The sequence below is a fragment of the Centroberyx affinis genome, unplaced genomic scaffold, assembly GCF_046629955.1.
Source record: "Centroberyx affinis isolate AG114_WGS23_722 - 3 ecotype Tasmania unplaced genomic scaffold, CSIRO-AGI_Caff_v1 ptg001910l_1, whole genome shotgun sequence".
NCBI classification, from domain to species: Eukaryota; Metazoa; Chordata; class Actinopteri; order Beryciformes; family Berycidae; genus Centroberyx; species Centroberyx affinis.
The window spans coordinates 313,807-332,381 of record NW_027280273.1 but is presented as its reverse complement, the minus strand read 5'-3'; the positions used below and the strand labels follow the sequence as shown (position 1 = coordinate 332,381).

At 40.2% G+C, this 18,575-nt stretch overlaps 1 protein-coding gene across 1 annotated transcript in view; it reads left to right on the top strand.

Annotated features, from left to right (window-relative positions):
- Nucleotides 1-4,725: 4,725 nt before the first annotated feature.
- Nucleotides 4,726-18,575, top strand: part of LOC139653296 (A disintegrin and metalloproteinase with thrombospondin motifs 7) — a gene marked incomplete at its 5' end in the record, with an annotated part of 103,884 nt that continues 90,034 nt past the window's right edge. The window contains 3 exons of the mRNA XM_071530291.1: nt 4,726-4,906; nt 9,487-9,683; nt 15,508-15,591. Coding sequence (XP_071386392.1) covers nt 4,726-4,906; nt 9,487-9,683; nt 15,508-15,591 — 462 coding nt within the window. The remainder of the gene's footprint in view (nt 4,907-9,486; nt 9,684-15,507; nt 15,592-18,575) is intronic.

Below are 18,575 nucleotides of genomic sequence, written 5' to 3'. Positions count from 1 at the left end.
TCCACATCAGTGTTTTTCACTCCATGTCCTCTACTGTGTTTCCTACCACCAAGATTACTACTAACTACTGTCTGCACAGCATGTTTTGTGACACAAAATATCCAAACAAAATATAGTTACGCTCTACACCATACAGAAAGATCGGATGGGTTTATTGAGTGAAGAATTCACAGGATACTGTATGGCCGTAACCTACACCAAAACAAAACATGCCTCATCAACTGAACATGGGAAGCCTGCAGAACAAAACCACCCAGCGAAGGGTGAAGGCTCCTACAAAATAGCTAACAAGCCCAACCCCAAAACTACACACCCACCAACCACAAGGGCACACTGGCCCAAACATACAGGTACAGCCTTATAGTTGGTAGTCTTATTACATTACATTACATTACGTCATTTAGCAGACGCTTTTGTCCAAAGCGACATACATTTTTGTCTTATAGCTCTAGCCCCCCAGGATGCTATATATAATATTTATATTGATGTGCTGTGTTGCACATGCCAACATAAAGGTTTGTGCTGTTACGGTGTCATTGTCACTTTCATCCTTAATCTCATGCTATGATTTTTTTATGACTTTGTGTACTATCGTTACACACTAAAAAAATACCCGTCATGAATTTAATTTGTATCAATGCAACGCTAACATCTGAAATTAGTGTCATCATCACATCTAAAATGTGCTTAACACTGGAGAAATCAAAGGCTGTGCATCAGAAAGCTCATATCTGACATCCTGCAAGGAGGCATGACAGCTCTTTTGATCCAGACAAAAGGCAGGCCCATGTGGCTCGATGGATGAAAGCACTTCTCATCTGATTCCAAAAACCAAAGCATGTGCTTTGGCTTCTGAGTTACAAAAGATGGGGGATGCCCAGTTAGCTTTCACAAGAGGCATCTTTATAGTTACCTTTTTACACTCTCTTTTGCCTAACCACCAACGTCAAATGCATATGGTCCCTGGTTTACTTGAAATATATTTGGAAGACTGTCAGGATTTTGCCTGGATTTTGTATTGGTCCAGTAATAACAAGTAGGGATGAGTTCCATGTGATGTACCAGATCAAAAGAGAGAATTAGTATCAGGCTAAAGCTTTTGATATGGCGTGTGAGTCAGAAGTCACCAAACCACAGAAAGTGTGGGAAATCAAATTCTTGCTCAAACTCCCTATGGAAATACCCTGGATTCTATTTCATGTATTACTAATTATAAATATTTATATCTCCATCTGAATCTATTCCTTGAAGAGGAGGTAATGCATGCAAAGTTTGGGTCAGGCTAAAAATACCATAACTCAGGAACTTGGATACAGATTCAGTAGAATAATAAATGTTCAGTACTTTTTCTTGGTGACAGTGGTGCAATGACAACTCGACAACTTAAAGGCATTCACAGTACACACTGACAGTAGGACCAGGACCTCACATACAGTGCAAGGAGACAATGCATGGCATACAATAGAGAGTAAACTCAACAAACCATTATATACATGATGTCACTATACATTCCCTAGCATGGCATACTGTGTGGTTGTAGCAGCAGTGATTGTTCAGTGTGGATTGGTCCAGCATGTTTCTACTGAAAGAATGAATAGGTTGAAGTTAGTGATGAGTCAAACAACAGTGTAGCACCCTCACTTTAATGCCCAATATCAATCCATTAACCATTTGCAATTGTTCTTCTCCAGAGGCAGTATGATTGCTCCCTGAAGAACCATACTGTTTCCCCAAAAACTATGATGAGCATTTCTTTATGCCACAACTCTCTATCAGGAAGAGACGAGCAAATAAGTTGAGATATGATGTTTGCAGGAGGACTGTAGGTAAACTCCATTCTGTTGACTTTCAAACACAGATTGTTTGACCAACCACACTGACTGACTTTTGTGTATTCTAGCACCTGGTATAACCAAACTCCAAAATTTCAGAAGCAAGCCCATAAGGTAAATATCCTTATGAGCTTGCTTCTGAAATCTTACATTAATCGTTTATTCATTTCAGATTAACCACACCACACAACACTAAGCTGCAGACCTTTGGCACACACAAACACACACAAACATTCATTCATTCATTCATTCATTCATTCACTCATTCACTCATTCATTCATTCATTCACTCATTCATTCATTCATTCATTCATTCATAATTTTTCTTTGGTGATGACAAAACTTACATTAGCCTTGATGCACTTGATGCATACTACTAAACCAAAAGCGCAAAAAGTCTGTATAACTGCCACCAAAACAATTAAAAGGTGCAATAATCTGAGTCTTTATAGCAGTGAAGTCATCTTTGTGGGAAATGTTTGATGTTGTGCTTAATGAGGACAGAAGTGTACCCAACAACAGAATTGACGATCGTACTTGTAATTGCCTTTTATAATGAAGGGTGCTGTGAGGCGATGTTTGATATTTGGGAGATGCTCGTCCTTTGTGGCTATGGAAAATCATCGCTGAACAAGCAGGCTCAGTTAAACTTCCACTCTGCCACTCTATTTTGGTATTTGCAAATCAATATTTGGCAGATTATTAGGTATCTTTGTATACCATAACAATTGCAAATATTTACATGTTAAAGCAATATATGTTAAGCAGTCTTTCATACAAATCAAATTCCCACACTTGGATACAGTGAAGTGCCACTGTCTCCTAGGAAACTGCAAGGTTTCAATTGTAGCTCATAACATGCTGTTATATCTCTCTCCTCTTTTTGCTGTTCACTTTTCCACTATTATCCCCTGAACCAAAATCATGGTCCAATATTGTGACTGTGGATGAGAATGCATTATTCGTACTTCCCTAATACTCTAAATTATATACATTTGAAATACATCACAAAACATTATTCTTATCCTGGATACAATTTCATGAAAGATGAATATCAGACCTTTAAAGACTCAACTTGTATTTGGAGTATGACTACCCATATGGGCACACTGTCACTCCACTACTGGCTTTGCTTTCATTCATTTTTACATTGCCTCAACCCCTTTTTCACTATTAAATTTATCCTCAGAGCCTTTGATATAAAGAATGAAAAGATATGACAGCTAATTATGAATTTAGCATATTTTAGGCAGCAATGTACTTTGCAGGCTGCAGAGAATGTTTTTAGCGTATTTTAGGCTGCAAACAGTTTCTTTTCATTTGTAATGTTTGCAGATTTTAGAGTAAATGTTCTTGTGGCACTGTGCATGTATAAGTACTTTGCTCTGGTTTGTGGCACTTTGCAATGAGCCGCCTGCAAAAGCATCCTGGTGGCTCACTGGGACTAACAACTGCTTTAATGTCTAATAGTACAAAAATATGGATGTGATGGTGCAACACCCAGACATAACATCTGACCATTAAAGTGCTGTCCTGCAATTTTTTCAAGGGGGGAATCCTCCATTGGGAAAACTACAGCGGTTAATTCTGTTGTGGTCCAGCACACCCCACTCCCAGCCCAGTATGTACCGCTGTGGATTTTCACTGTATGTCCCAACCAAACTGGGTAAGGAGGCTGACTCTGTGTCAATCTGGACAAGTTGACTGAACACAGAGGCGGCACTCCTGTCTGGGCTTCTGTGGGACCCCTGTGAGTTAGAACCAAGGCCGAGGAAATGGGAACATAAGATGGAAGGGAATAAAATATAGGGCAGGGGGTGAGATAAAAGGAGTTGGGGAATGGAATTTGTTTTTGGCAAGGAGCCGGTTCTGGATATAGTTTTCTCAGTGTTACGGTTCTTTTCCCTGTCACACGTTGTGTAGATAGATGACCTTGGCGTGGTTAGGGTGTTGGGGAGGTAGAAGTTGACTCAGACATCCTCCAGTGGCACTAGATGACATCACCAACAGGCGCCAGAACAGGAGCACAGGGTGTCTGCAGAAAATTTGAACCTCAGCCTGTGCTATCACTATTTCAGTGAGAACTTGCTGTTGTTCTTGTGGGCTGAGAAGAGCTCAATATTGCGGCCTTCCAGCTTGTGAATTTAGTAGCTATATTTGTTATTTACAACAACACAACGACAACAACTGCCTCTTGTGCAGTACAGCTAATGTGCAAAAGTTTTCGTTAATGAGATACAGTATACACTACCAGTCAAAAGTTTGGACACATGCATTTTTCTTTATTTTTACTATTTTTCAAATTTTAGAATAGTAAAAACATCAAAACTATGAAAGAACACAAATGGAATTATGCAGTGACCAAAAAAGTGTTAAACAAAACAAAACTATCTTATATTTTAGATTCTTCAAAGTAGCCGCCCTTTGCCTTGATGGAAAGACAAAGGCTTTCGAAAGAAACTCACACATCAGGCATCGACTTCACTATTTATATTTGTCTAAAAAACACATTTCAAACATTTATCTTATCTTAAAATGGCTTTAAGATAATGAAAAACATAGTACATTCAATCAGGTGTGTCCAAACTTTTGACTGGTAGTGTGTATACTGTATATACTGTATATGAAGGTGCCCTTGCTCACTGGTACTTTTGCAATATTAGCAATAATATTGACTGGTAGTGTGTATACTGTATATACTGTATATGAAGGTGCCCTTGCTCACTGGTACTTTTGATATATTGAGCACTAATTGAGACACAGAGAGGGAGATGCGTGTGTGTAACTCTGACCTCCCTGATAGCGAGGCAAGTGAAAAGTTGATTTTATTTGGGGATTAGTAGAGTTTTAGAGAGATTAGGAGAAAACCAATTACAACCCTGCTCCTCTGTAGACAGGACTGTTCAAGCTGTCCGATGAGGAGTTCTTTATCCGGCCGTTGGAGCAGTCGAGTGATGAGACCACGGCACCGCAGGCCCATGTCATCTACAAACGCCATGCCTCCCCCCACTGGAGTCAGGTAGCACAGCCCATCTCAGGGAAACCAGCTGTCAACGGTACCTGTGGGGTCAAAGGTAACACACTCACACACAAACACACACCATACTTGAAAAGACAGTAGACATTGTTACAGTACTTAAAGTTATACCTCCTATTTTTTGGCTGGACCGCAACGGCGGGGTCAGCCCTATAAATGTGAATGTCTGTCACTCACTGACTGACTGACTGACTGACTGACTGAGTGATCAAGTTACACCATTGGTCAGCCGTGGCACATGGCACATCATAGGCTCACAGTGCCAGAAATTTAAGTTTCGTTTTCTCCGCCATCTTGTTTCTCCGCTGAGATCTGGAGCCCGTTTCTCCCACACAGTAAGCAGGCTGACCAATATCATGCATGTAAGCTGAAGCTAACTGAAGCTAACTGAAGCAAAAGTAGAATCTATACAATTACTGCCGACGCTTCCCGGAGTTTCCTGGGGGCACGGTGCCAGCCAGTACCGATAGCTGGGCGCCGATTTGTTCCCAGTGATCCGGCCTAGATTTCGGCGGTGGTCCCGACACCGATGCGTCACCGGGTGTCCGGCGAACAGTGAGCATCCAGGGCTTGGATCGGGAGGATCAACGCTACCCATGGGCGCGGTGGAGAGGCCAGCGGCGGAGAGAGGAGACGGGACACGCTGGAACGGAGATCAGTATGGATGTATGGACTATGATTCTGTATATTAACAGTCTACAGCAGCGTTTTTACCGGCTGGCTTGATGTATTTGGGACAGAGGGACTGCGGTAAGTCAAAACAAACACACACAATCTATACATTCCACCATCTTGTTTCTCCGCTGAGATCAGGAGGGAGCTCGTTTCTCCTACACAGTAAGCAGGCTGACCAATATCATGCATGTGATAAACTGAAGCTTGAAAAGTAAAATCTATACAATTATATCATATCGCCGTTTATTTCCATGCATATGTGCGAGCTCTGTCCACCTGACAGCCGTCTGTTCTGTCGACGGAGAGAGAGACACACAGAGCATGGTGGTTTCGGCGCATTGGCTGCAACGGAGATCTGTATGGATGTATCGACTGTTATTCTGTATAGCTATTAACAGTCTACAGTGGAGTTAGTTACACCATTGGTCGGCCGTAGCACACCCATACACGATCCAGCCATATAATAGGTTTTGATCTAGTCTTGTTTTGTCATGGTGGGGAAGTGCTGCATTTCTTTCAGCTGGTCCTGCCATCTCTGGAACAGGGCTGCCATCTAGTGGCCACTGACTGTAATAACACCCAGTAATACCGCTACCCAAGTATTTAGCTAATGTGAAATAAACTGCTCATTTCACTGTATTTACCTGGGTAGCAAGAGTAACAGTAGTGTAGGAACAATATCATCCTCTGTATAAATCAAGTCTCAATCTGTCTCAATCACATACTTATCCTATCTATATATTCAGCAATATGTTAAGACATGTTTTAGAGCTGCACTATATAAATAACTTATTTTTGACTAAAATGTCAGATGGGACCTTATTATTCCAAGGTCATGATGTGACATCAGGATGAGGTAAATGTGCCACAGCATTTCCACTTTAATTTCTGAGTTTGACAACAGCATTTAAATTGCAAAACCACACAAACAATTGATATAAACATAAAAAACAACTATAGATCCAACACAGCTTTGATATTTTCTCTACAACATTGTATGTCCAGCTGTGTTAAATACAATGTTGGCTGTAGAGCCACTTACAGAATTAAAACAATACAGGCGGTGCATTATTTTAAAGATATCATTGGTGATATTGTTTATTAAAGGGAAATACAAGGTAAAGGGGGGAGGGGTTGTCAGGTGGTGGGTTGCAAATGGGTGATGAGAGGGAGTGAGCACAGGTGTCAGTGTGCTAAGGTTCTTGACTTGAAGCAACTCAAGCGGACTCCGTCTTGTCCTTTTTGTTCTTTTTCTTCTCCTTCCTCTTTGGGGTACTGAGTTTAATAAATCTCCTCATCATGGAAGGCTTCCTGGACTTTTTGTGGAGTTCTTCTCCCACCTCTTTTCCATCTTTCTCTCCAGAAAGATTGTGGCTGGTCAAAGCCTCCTCTGTCTTCTCCTTCTCCTCATTCTGTTGCTTCAGCCTGATCACCAGCTCCTCCACCGCCTTGAACCTCATGGTCTGCTCATGGTCTTTCTTGACCATTTCCTCCATTTTTTGTTTGAGGGTTTCTGTCTCCAGGTGGATGGCATCCTTCTCCTCCTTCTGCGTGGCAATCTCTTTCTCAAGATTTTCGATTTCTTGCCAGTGTGCATGCTTCATCTCACAGATCCTGTTTTTCATTGCCAGCTCATAGGCACTCTGGAGATTTTCTTGGCATTTCAGTTCTTTGCGGAGGTCCTCGTTCTGTTGGCTCAGGAACTGCTTCTCCTCCTTCTCTGCCACCAGCTTGGTGGAAAGCTGCTTTCTGCAGTGGCCCATCTTTCTCAGGAGACGTCTCTTATCCAGTATCACCTGGTGTTGGTCAATCGTCTTCAACTGAAATGTCTCGAGTTTCTCGGCCAGCTCGTCAGTGTTATGGAACCTTTCTGTGAGTTCCTCTATTTCTTTGCCGAGGTCCTCGTTTTCTCTGGAGAGGAACTCCTCCTTCTCTCTCTGAGGGTTAGTGGCCTGCTCACGTTCCTTCTGGAGGGCCATATTCTCCCTCTCACAGGCCCAGAGCTTCATGGCCTGTTCCTTCATGTCTTTGCGGAGCTCCTCGTTCACCCGGCGGAGGCATTCCTCCGCTGCGTGAATGTTCGTGGCCTGCTCCCTGAGCCCCTCCTTTTCTTTCTGGACGGCGATATTGTCATTCTCGCAGGCCTCCAGTTTCATGGCCTGCTCCTTCAGGTTCCTGCGGAGGTCTTCATTCTCTCGGCAGAGGAACTCATAGTTCTTGTCTGCCTTAGGCTCCCTGCATCTGCTTTTGGCCATCTCTTTCTTGAGTACCTTCAGTTGATGCTGCAGACCCATATTTGCGTGGATTTGGTCCTCTTGTTCGGAGGCCAGCTCCTTATAGTTACGCTGAATTCCTGCCTTCTCTGCCTCACACACCTTCAGCTTCCTGGCTAGCTCAATGGGATCCATGGTCTCCTCATCATTGAGTTGTTGTTTCCGCTCCATGTCTAGAGAAGAACCTCCTCTGTGAGGAGGCCTCTAGCAATAATCTGTCTCAAATATTATCCTGTTTTGCTCTCTGCTGCTACTGTTCTCTGCTCTCTGCTTTCCAGGTGATCGCTTGCCGTCTTTGCACGAAATGAGCCTCTGCCACTGATGCAGGCTGTTTTATAATTGAGTTCCAATTGTGTCAAAAAGGCAGCGTGATGTCAGTGCAAGCCAATTTGTTGATAAAAGTTGGGAAGATTCCAAAGATTCAAAAGATGCACAATTTTAATTGCAGTGAAATTATGTCTCAAATGGCTAAAATGCCGCCTATGTAACATATGTTAATCATGCCGAAAATATCCATGGCTTCTAACCTCGCCACCCAGTTATATAAAGCCAACCTGCATTGTCAGCGTTGTCTTTCCGGTGGGAGCAGCAACTCTGTCACATCAAAAATGTAAAATCTTAGAGCAGAAATCCTTAAAAAGTTCATAATCTGGCATCAGAAGAGAAAAGAAAGAAAGGAAAGAGAGGTGAAATTGTTCAACTTCCATTATTTCATTTACAAGAAGTTAACACATTTAGAGAATGTAGAAGAATGACTATTTTGACTCTAACTACAATACAGATAGTCATGGAATTCTGGACAAAATCATATCAATAAAAATATTCTCAGATTGGGTCCAAGAGACACAATCTCATCAAATGGGGGTCCATTTTCCATGACATGCTATTTGTTTCATGCTGGCTCTTGTTTAGTAATTACACCTAAGGGATTGAGCAATCACATGATACATTTCTAATTTCCGTTTAAACCAGGTATATTTTTTCTGATCCTCCATCCATCCTCATCTCACAGTCCTTCTCTGACTAATAATCTCAAGAGCTCAGAAGAGAGAAAGCATCAGAGTTTATTGGTTGATGAGTCAGCCACTTAAAACTCTGAGTGGGCTTAATTAAGCCTGATAGGAAACCAAGCATCCTACAGTGTTCAAGATGTACTTGCATTTGTGAATACACTATTAAGAATTCAGCACAGCTTTTGCAACTTGAATTATTCAAAAATAAATTCCCCCCAGCTCTCACTTGAGCAGGCACGGTCTCTAATGCTTACGGAATAGGTCAATTGAGTTTTCTGAATGAGGAGTTTACTTGGGATGATGCATCAGTCGAAGCAGGTCTATTTGACTTTAGAGGTAGCTTTGATAGTTTCAAAGGAGCAATCAGTCTCAAGCAAAGATTAAAGGTATTTCCATTCCATTATATTGTCACTATTGACAAAAGTGTTGGGGCTACATGCAATTATCGTTATTTGAGAGGTATGAATAGCACCTACTGCATTAATTCATAACTTTTGACATTTAATTACTGAAGGAAGAATGATAAAGGAGAAAGGCCATAGGGAAGTTTGAGGTAAGGAGGTATAGAGTGTTGGTGTCAAGTCATATCAAGTCACAACTCATGTGCCACATCCTCAATAACATTTTGGATGTCTGTTCCTGCGTCCCATCTGCAGATCCACATGGAGTGTTTGAAGGCATTGAGAGGCAGCGGGAGCGCTGGGAGCGCCGCCAGCAGAGAAAGAGGAGGATTCGTCAGCGCTCCGTCAGCAACGAGAAGTGGGTGGAAACGTTGGTGGTGGCAGACCCTAAAATGGTGGAGTACCATGGAAGCAAAGGAGTGGAGAGCTACGTACTCGCTGTCATGAACATCGTAAGTGTCTGAAAATACGCACTGACCATGCATCACACTGTCATCTTCAATTCTGATTACTGAAATCAAATAAAATGATCAGTTGGAGAAATCATTTTGTTGTGGTAAGATTTGAAAGCCTGATGCAAAATAAAGGATTCAACTTTTCTGAAACTGAAATATATATATATTTCTCTATACAATATTGAACACATTTTGAAGCAGCATATTAACAGTGATGATTAGTTGGTGTACTAATATTCTCTTGTGTCTTTGGTTGCGATTTGACACTCAAAGCCAACTTGCCCAAATCAACTTCCATAATTGGACTGGAATTCATTTTATCTCTCAACTCTTAGTTAGCAAAAATAACAAGAAGTCTTAAGTTGTCCTCAAATTTCTTGTACTTGACTTGGATAAGAAAGTGTCCCTAATGAACATGTGGCAGAATTGTTGTCATTTAGGAATGAGATTGCACAGAGGTATGAATCAAGATCTCGATTTTAATATGATTAATCGTGCAGCCCTACTCCCAGCTGATCTTTCCTATAAATCACATTGGCTTTTTGTCATTACACCTGTACTGAAAAAGTTCCATGAGGTCAAAACATTGACGTAACGTATTAAAACATTTATTGGGAACACTCTTTGTAGGGTCTTATCCTTTACTGGCATCACAGCAAGGGGCCAGGTGGATCACAGGATGAAGGCGAAAAAAGTAAAAAAAAAAAACTATTTAAAGTTGCATGAGCTTGGTATGACCCGAAATCGATCCGCAACCCAAACAAAAAGATTCAGGAAGCCAGATAATTTTCCAAAGACTCGCATAACTCAGGCTGTACTTGCTGCTGCACTGTGCAGTGTGTGCAGAATCCTAATGTATGGATGGCGGGATAAACCAGCTAGAGATTGGAGAAGTTTATACTGTTAATTAAATTTAAATTTTATTGGAATTTAGTCTATAATGACATTGTGTGTGTACTGTGTGTGTAGCCCATTTGACCTGCAAAGTTGATGTGACAGTCCCATTACAGTCATTATCATATTTTTTTGTTGTTTCTGTCTATATCAGGCAAAAGAGTACAGTAAAAATTTATATTAAACATTTTTTTGCTGAAGAATCTTGAGAGAATCGTGATCGCAATTCTAAGGAAGAAAATCAAGATTCAAATTTTATCCAGAATGGTGCAGCCCTAACTGGGAGCATATTTAATACAATGTGCAGGCCTTTACCTGGCCTGATTGCTCTGCCTAGCCCCCACCGAGAATTGCAGTATGTGTGTGCATCGATTTGACTCCAGGCAGGGACACACCAGCGGGTTTCAATCCAATCCACACGGGTCTGAGCTGAATGACAATGCAAAATTGTTCCACTATATAACAGAGACCAAGATTTAACCCCACACTCGTCTGATGCATCCATATCGTATGCCAGGGATAGAAGTGGGATTATCTTATTGAGATGGGATGAGATGAGATGAGATACAATGAGATATGATGAGATGAGATGAGATACGATGAGATACGATAAAATGAGATGAGATACGATGAGATGACATGAGATGAGATACGATAAAATGAGATGAGATACGTTGTGACACGTTGTGACACAGTACGATACGTTACGATAGGATTTGATACAATAAGATTATTAGCATTATTAGCATAATGTGCCCAGTTTCCATTTACTTTGGTACTTTTGTTTACTCTGCTGCTTTTCAATAACATTTAAGCCAATATAGATGCCTAGGAAAGACCTTGATTGCATTCCTATAATGACATTTTGCTGTTAGTTAAAATAGATGACAAATAGATTAGATAAAAAAAAAGGGTGCTTGCATCTTTTCAGACACCCTAATAAAGGACTTCTGACTGCTAAAATGTAATTTCAGTTTTACATTAGGATAACCAATTAGTACAAATTAAGTTATGGACAAATTCTTGCAACTAAAGGGACTTACTCTTAAGGATGTATCGACAGAAAAAAACTGTCAAAGTCAAGAGTCAAACCAACTTTTTACACAGGACGTTATGCAGTATCATGAAAAACATCTTGCCCCATTTAAGACCAGATTCTGATTCAGTTTTTCCATCCTCATGTTTGGTAATACAGTGACACAATGTTTGCCTTTGTTTGTGTGTGTGTGGGACTGCACCGCTGATACTCTCTTCATCTTGTTTCATAAGACTACATCTCCCTACCCACTCACACACATGTTATTACTGCCTCCTAGTCAGGGGTTAAGTCAGCTGACCCTGTGTCTGTTATTGATTAGCACATTAGAGGGTTTTTCCAAAATACAGTATGTCTGGCCTGACCACAGCTACTGAAAGGCCTCTCAAAGGACAGAATATCAGGAAAGGGAATTCAGCGACAGAGAACCCCACGGTCTAACTGACTTAACAGACAATAATACATGGAGGAAGCAGCCATTATTCCCCACATCCTCTCATGGTTCTTTTTTTGAGTCCTCTATACGCTCCAGCTTTGAACTTTTAAAGCCCCTAACGATTCAGTTTTGCGCAAACAATCTCATACAGCATCAAGGGAAACAACCTCTTAGCCACGTCCAAACAATAAGTGATGGCATCATCTTCCTAAGCAGCCAGCTGCTCCATTGTCTCAACACCGACGCTATCTTGATGTTGTCAGCTTCACAAGAGGGTCATGCTTTTGTATTCTGCAGTGTGTACCCAGTGTTATGCTTTTCACATACTTGATAGCCAGGACAGTTATTTGTAGAGGGAAAAAATGTAAGCCCATTCACAACAATAGTTCGGTACTCCCTTTTACATGTTGACCTTATGGTCAATTATGGCATTTTTTTCTGAGATATTTGTTATTACCTCCGCCAATGGAGTTGGACGGGGGTTTTGTTTTCACCCCGTTCCATCTGTCTGAAACAAATTGGCATGGAAGAAATGATTCACTTTTGGTGAAAATCCGACATGTGGAACTGGCATATATTGACAGTGTTAGTAGTAGAGCTACTGAGTGCCATATAGTTACGGAATGTTATCAAGGAGGAGATCATATCGATGATAGTAATGAAAGATGCAATGGGATTTCAAGATGCACTCAATCCACATTTTACCTTCAGGACTACAGCAAAGTGCTGAGTTTACACTATGTGGCTGGAGAGGAAACATGTATAAACAACAGCATATTGTTGCTTAAACAATCCAGGAGCTTTAAATGGTAGGTAGCTCTATTTTTACTCACAGGATGAACAGTAGGAAAAAATAGATCATGACAATAAAAACTGCAGCTGAAAGCAAATGTGAGGTAATTGAGAAGCTTTTGAGCACCATGAAGATCTATAAGAAATAACAGCTCTACTGTGAGAAACATAGAACACAAACAGTGTTACGATGAATGAGTTCCTTTATGCGTGTCAGAGCTTCTCTGTCTGCAGTGCCACAACTACAAACCTCTGTACAGAAAGTGTTGTGTGGAAACTATTTGCCCAGCAGCAAGAAAAATGAATGGCATTTGACGAGTGTTGGGTGAGTATTGTTGAAATGATAAAACAACTCTGATGTGCAGTAAATGAACTGTTTATCTCTGCAGCATTTTATTATGTTTATGAATACGTTCCATCAAGTGACTGCGGGATGAGAAATGTATGTCTGGAAAACAGTTGTTGTTCAGAAGTTATTAGGTGAATTTTGAAAAGAGGACAGCTAATTCAATGGATATTATAGACAATATTAGACTTAAAGTGAACAAGAAGGTCTTTGTTCATTATGGTTAGTTTTCTCATATGCAACCTGACAAGGCCCGCTGAACACCAATGAGGTCAGCCTGGATTGAGAGAGAATTTCAGAATTTTTGGGTCAGGCTTGCCAAAAATTTAGCTTCTACAAGGGGATGCAGTACTGATTTTTATAGTCATGAACTGCTTCAAAGTAGTTTTGAACTAGCTGGCTGGTCAAGAGAAGCATAATGTTAAATTCTTCATTTAATGTGGTTATTCTCAACAGAGGACTAAACCTTTTTGAAACAGTCGTGGCCTCCCGTGCTCGACACAGCTGGCTGACATTTCAAAGTCGGCTTTAACAGTTCGCTGTGTATCAGGCAAATGAAACAATTTAAAAAGAAATCACAGCAACGCTCTAACAGAACCGTTCAGCACATGCAGCTCCAATCCCCCCGACAGTGTTGTTTTGCTCACTGAAGAATAGAACAAAAGTGTTGGGAACTATAATGTAGAAATGCATTGGCACATTACGTGTGAGGAAACTGGCCACTGTTTTAATCATCTCCACTCTCAAGCTGGTATGCATCTTATGATCAAATCATCTGCAACTATCTTTTAACTATTAACATCTTAATTATCATTACCATAATTAAGTGCTGAAAACTTAACTGAAATAAGACCTCAAGCAGTGCAAATCTTGCACTCATTCAGCTGTGAAATTGGGAGATTGTGTTGTTGTATCTAGTGTCAGATGTAGATGTTTGCATGCACCAGAGCTTCCATTGTAAGACTCTTTTCTATAGGCTTGAATCAACAGATTTGTATTTTCTAATTTCCAATATCCTTATGTATATACTGTTTCCACTGCTGCTCATTTTAGCCTATAAAATTATTTGCCCACTTTCCATCCATGTTTCCCCATTTCAACTTTGTTTTGGCTTCAATATGCTTCTCTCTCTCCGACTATATTAACCAGATCAGAGCCTCAGCTGTGTCCAGAGGTTTTGGGTTCAACCCTGTGTTAGTCATACCAATTACTTTGTCATAACCCGACCCGTTAGGCCTTGACAAAAACGGGAAAAGACACCGAATGCCAATAAATACAAATTATTTATTGTAATAAAGAAAATAAACTGCAGGGTAACTTCGGATATGAGGTGTGTTAGTCAATGACATCAGTAGTGTCCATGTGGATGTGTGTGGATAGTGTAGTGTAGGGTGTTGTGGAGTAAAAGTAAAACAAAAGGGTGCAGGCGCTGGCAGGGAAGAGAGAGAGCCCCGCTGGAAGCTGCGACTTTTATATCCTGTAGAGCACTGGGCCCAGGTGCTCCAGACTTGACTTTTCCACTCCAGCCTTCCTTGTTAGTTGATGAAGAAGGAGCTCAAACCAGAGACACAGAGCTGACGCGTGTCAAAAGAAACTGAATGAAAAGCTAATCAAAGAACATGTGCTGATGCATCTTGATAATTAATAATAATTAATAATAATAATGCTGTTAAAATTCCAGACTCGGGTTGTTTGCTGTTTATATTCACTGAGGGATTCCTTTGTGAATCACTCACATTATCTTGTAAATTGCTTGATGCGTAAAAGGAAAGAATGAGAGAAATGGAAATATTCAAACAGACCACAAGATTGTTTGTGGAAGGGAATTTGTTTTTCTATTGTTTGTTTTATTATTTCTTTATTTTTTTGCATACATTTTCAAATGTGTGTGTTTACCTTAAAGTGGAATAGTTCTGCGATGATTGAAATCCAACATTTCTTTCTCTGATTGCTATTGAACACTGAAAAAGATAGATGAAACAACAATTTTAAGGTATATTGTGTGTAAAATAAAAACAGCAACTCAATTTCAGGGTATTGTTTATATTGTATTGACTGTTGTGTTTTCTGCATGATTCAGTGGTTTGCCATCATGTGAATGTTTTGAAATTAATCTCAATCTTTTTTAAGTACATTTACTTTTAGAGATACTCCTGCCATTTTTTTATGTACAGCTTATATAATATGAAATATGACATAATATATATTGTATACCTATACATTGTATTATGATTTTTCTTGACAGTAGTATCCACTCTTGAAAGACAAGGTATCAACACCCAAATGCATTACTAACAATAGTTAATATGTGTTTCAGGTGTCTGGTCTGTTCCGGGATGCCAGTATTGGAAATGCAATCAACATTGCAGTTGTTCGTCTCATCCTGCTGGAGCAGGACGAGGTAAAAACACATTTTTGTATGTTGACAATATAGTCTGAAAATGTGTCGATTATACCCATTTCAAAGAACACAAAGCGTAAATATTGCACTCATTCAGATGTGAAATTGGGAGAAGATTGGGAGAAGACTATTTTGTTGTATGTTATGTCAGATGCAGATGATTCCATGCACCAGAGCTTCCATTTTAACACACATCTCTATAGGCCTGCATCAACAGATATGCATTGTGGTTGTCAATTATACCCATTTCGAAGAACAAAAATGTTACAAACTGTATCCCTCAAAACCATATTGAACATAATATATAGTATGGGTACAGTGTTTTTTTTGTGTGTTTGTGTGTGTGTGTTGATAGTATTGTCCTTTATGGTAATGGGCCCACTATTGTCTTATCCACTAGCTCAGCTGACCTAAACTCAGCTGACCTAAGCTGACCTCAGCTGACATAAGTTACACAGGCACATGGTACCTGTGTAATTTATGAAGCAGATTACACCCTAGTACACATTAAAATCCTAATGAGATCTATTGAAGAGACTTGGTACAAGACCTTTTAACAAGAAATAGAAGTAAGTAATTTGAAGTATAAATAATACATTACGAAAACGTTTTTTCTTAGTAAGACAATTTAGCCCATGTGGGTAAAGGCGGTGAATAGGTTTGCAAGAATTTTGAACTTTTCTGATGTTGAAAATTGCACATGAATTTCTTGAATTTCCATTCCACTTGAATAGGAAAGAGTAATTTATAGGACCGAAATAAATGCATTTTGAACTACTTTTGTAGCACAAGAGTAAATGCAAAAAAGCCAAGGGGGTGAATACTTTTGATAGCCACTGTAACTCAGCCATGTACTACATACTGGCCCAGAGTCATTTAAGGCTGAGTATAGTCACATCTGAATTGTTAGAAATACAGTGAAATGCAAAATGTCTGAAAAGAAAACCTGACAATGTCCTATCAAGAGTCTGAAGAGATTTATGCAGACATTTAGAAGAAAGAAAGTATACAGCATGAGAGTAAAAATATCCTCAAAATAAAGCTGACAACACCAAATAGTATCCAAATACATATGGAGCTTACAGTTAGTAAAAGTGCATTCATAATGATTCAAACCAAGGTCATGTTATGGTCAAGATTTCTGGTTTGCAGTGGGCATACATTAGATTAGATGACATTTAAATGATTTTAAATTTAAATTGGGTCATTTCAGCTGCAGAGAATATTATATAGACAAGAATAGAGTCGGCACAAGTGCTCCTTGAAGTGTTCCTTAGTACACCCAAGCATAGGAGATTAAAGGTGATATGTAGCCGCATCATTTCCGAGAGGATGGGAGGCATTATCCAAAACGGTATTCAATTTAGACTTCATCTCTCCCTCTGCCACTTGAGCCTCCTCAAGAAGAGCAGTCTACTCTGTCTTTTCCTTGTAGAGAGTGTTTGTGGTGTCAAACCAGTCCAATTTGTTTGATGATATGCAATGCCAAGAACTCGTAAGACTGCGCCTCCCTGGATGATGACAGGTGTCAATGACCTCCTGCTCCATCGAAGGTCCACTCCCAGCTCCTTCATCTCACGGATGTTGAGCTGCAGACGGTCGTCCTCGCACCACTCGACGAAGCTCTCCACCAGACTCCTATACCCTTTATCACTGATCTCCATGATGAGTCCCACAATGGAGGAATTGTCAGGGACATTCTGCAGTTGTCATGTCCCAGAGTTGAATCTGACATCTGTATCTGTAGATAGTGAACAAGAAAGGCATCTGTAGTTTCCCTTGAGGCTCCCCCATGTTGCTCTCTGCCATGTTCGACATGCTGCTCTGGAGGCGAACAAAGTGCAGCCTGCTGATTAGGTAAACCATAACCCAACCCAGGATACCATGGCGTTCTCCACCTGTGTTGCTCTTAGATTATTCCTGAGCAGGAGGGGCCGGATGCCGCATGGTGTTAAAGCTCTAGAGAACTCGAAGAACATGTTTCTGACCATGTAAGCCCTAGATGGGTGAAAGCTGTGAGGGTCCAGAGAGTCCTTCACCATGGATCTGCGGTTCTGCAGGACCAGCCTCTCGAACACTGCAAATATGGCAAGCTGTCCAGTGATTTTAACTTATTTCCAGACCTATCAATCTTGCTGGTTTCAGTAAATTTCAATTACATGCCAATATGACTTCTTTCACGAAAAATCATAAAACAATTACGAAAATCTCAAAACAAGAAACTTTCTCCAAGACAATTTCTGAAACAAGTTACATTATCCTGAAAAAAAACTCAAATTTGTTGAAACCGGTAAAAGTCTGTCACTGCCTGTCTGCCTGTCTCTCACAAAAAAAATCCTAAATAAGCTTGATAAATCTGAATGCAAGATAAATAATTTAACAGAATTGTCAGTTTTTGCAGTGAAGGACTTCATTATAGAAAATGACAGTGCTGCCGGTTTGTAGATGTTGATGACTCTGGGACATCCCTTCTTGTGCATTGGGACAAATGCAGGAGGGCAGGACATTTTTCATAGTGGAGAATAAACTTTCTTCACACTCACAGAAAGGTTGTGGTCACTTCCTGTTAGACTGTTAGCTTGCTCACTAAGTCAATATATTGAGATAGCAAGAGGAGAAAAAAAATGGTAGAACTAAGAGAAAGGATCCTGGCGATTTTTTTTATTTCACCTTTTGGTATACAGTATTGACTTACCAAAAGGTGAAATAAAAAAAAATCGCCAGGATCCTTTCTCTTAGTTCTACCATTTTTTTTTTTCTCCTCTTGCTATCTCAATATATTGACTTAGTGAGCAAGTGTCTAACAGGAAGTGACCACAACCTTTCTGTGAGCGTGAAAATACTGTATACTGGGATAAAAACAGGAGAAAAAAAATGGTAGAGCTTAGAGAATAGATCCTGGTGATTTTTTTTCCACCTGTTTGTGAATCAGTATATTGATATAAACATGGGAGAGAAAAAGATGGAAGGCAATAGATGGAACT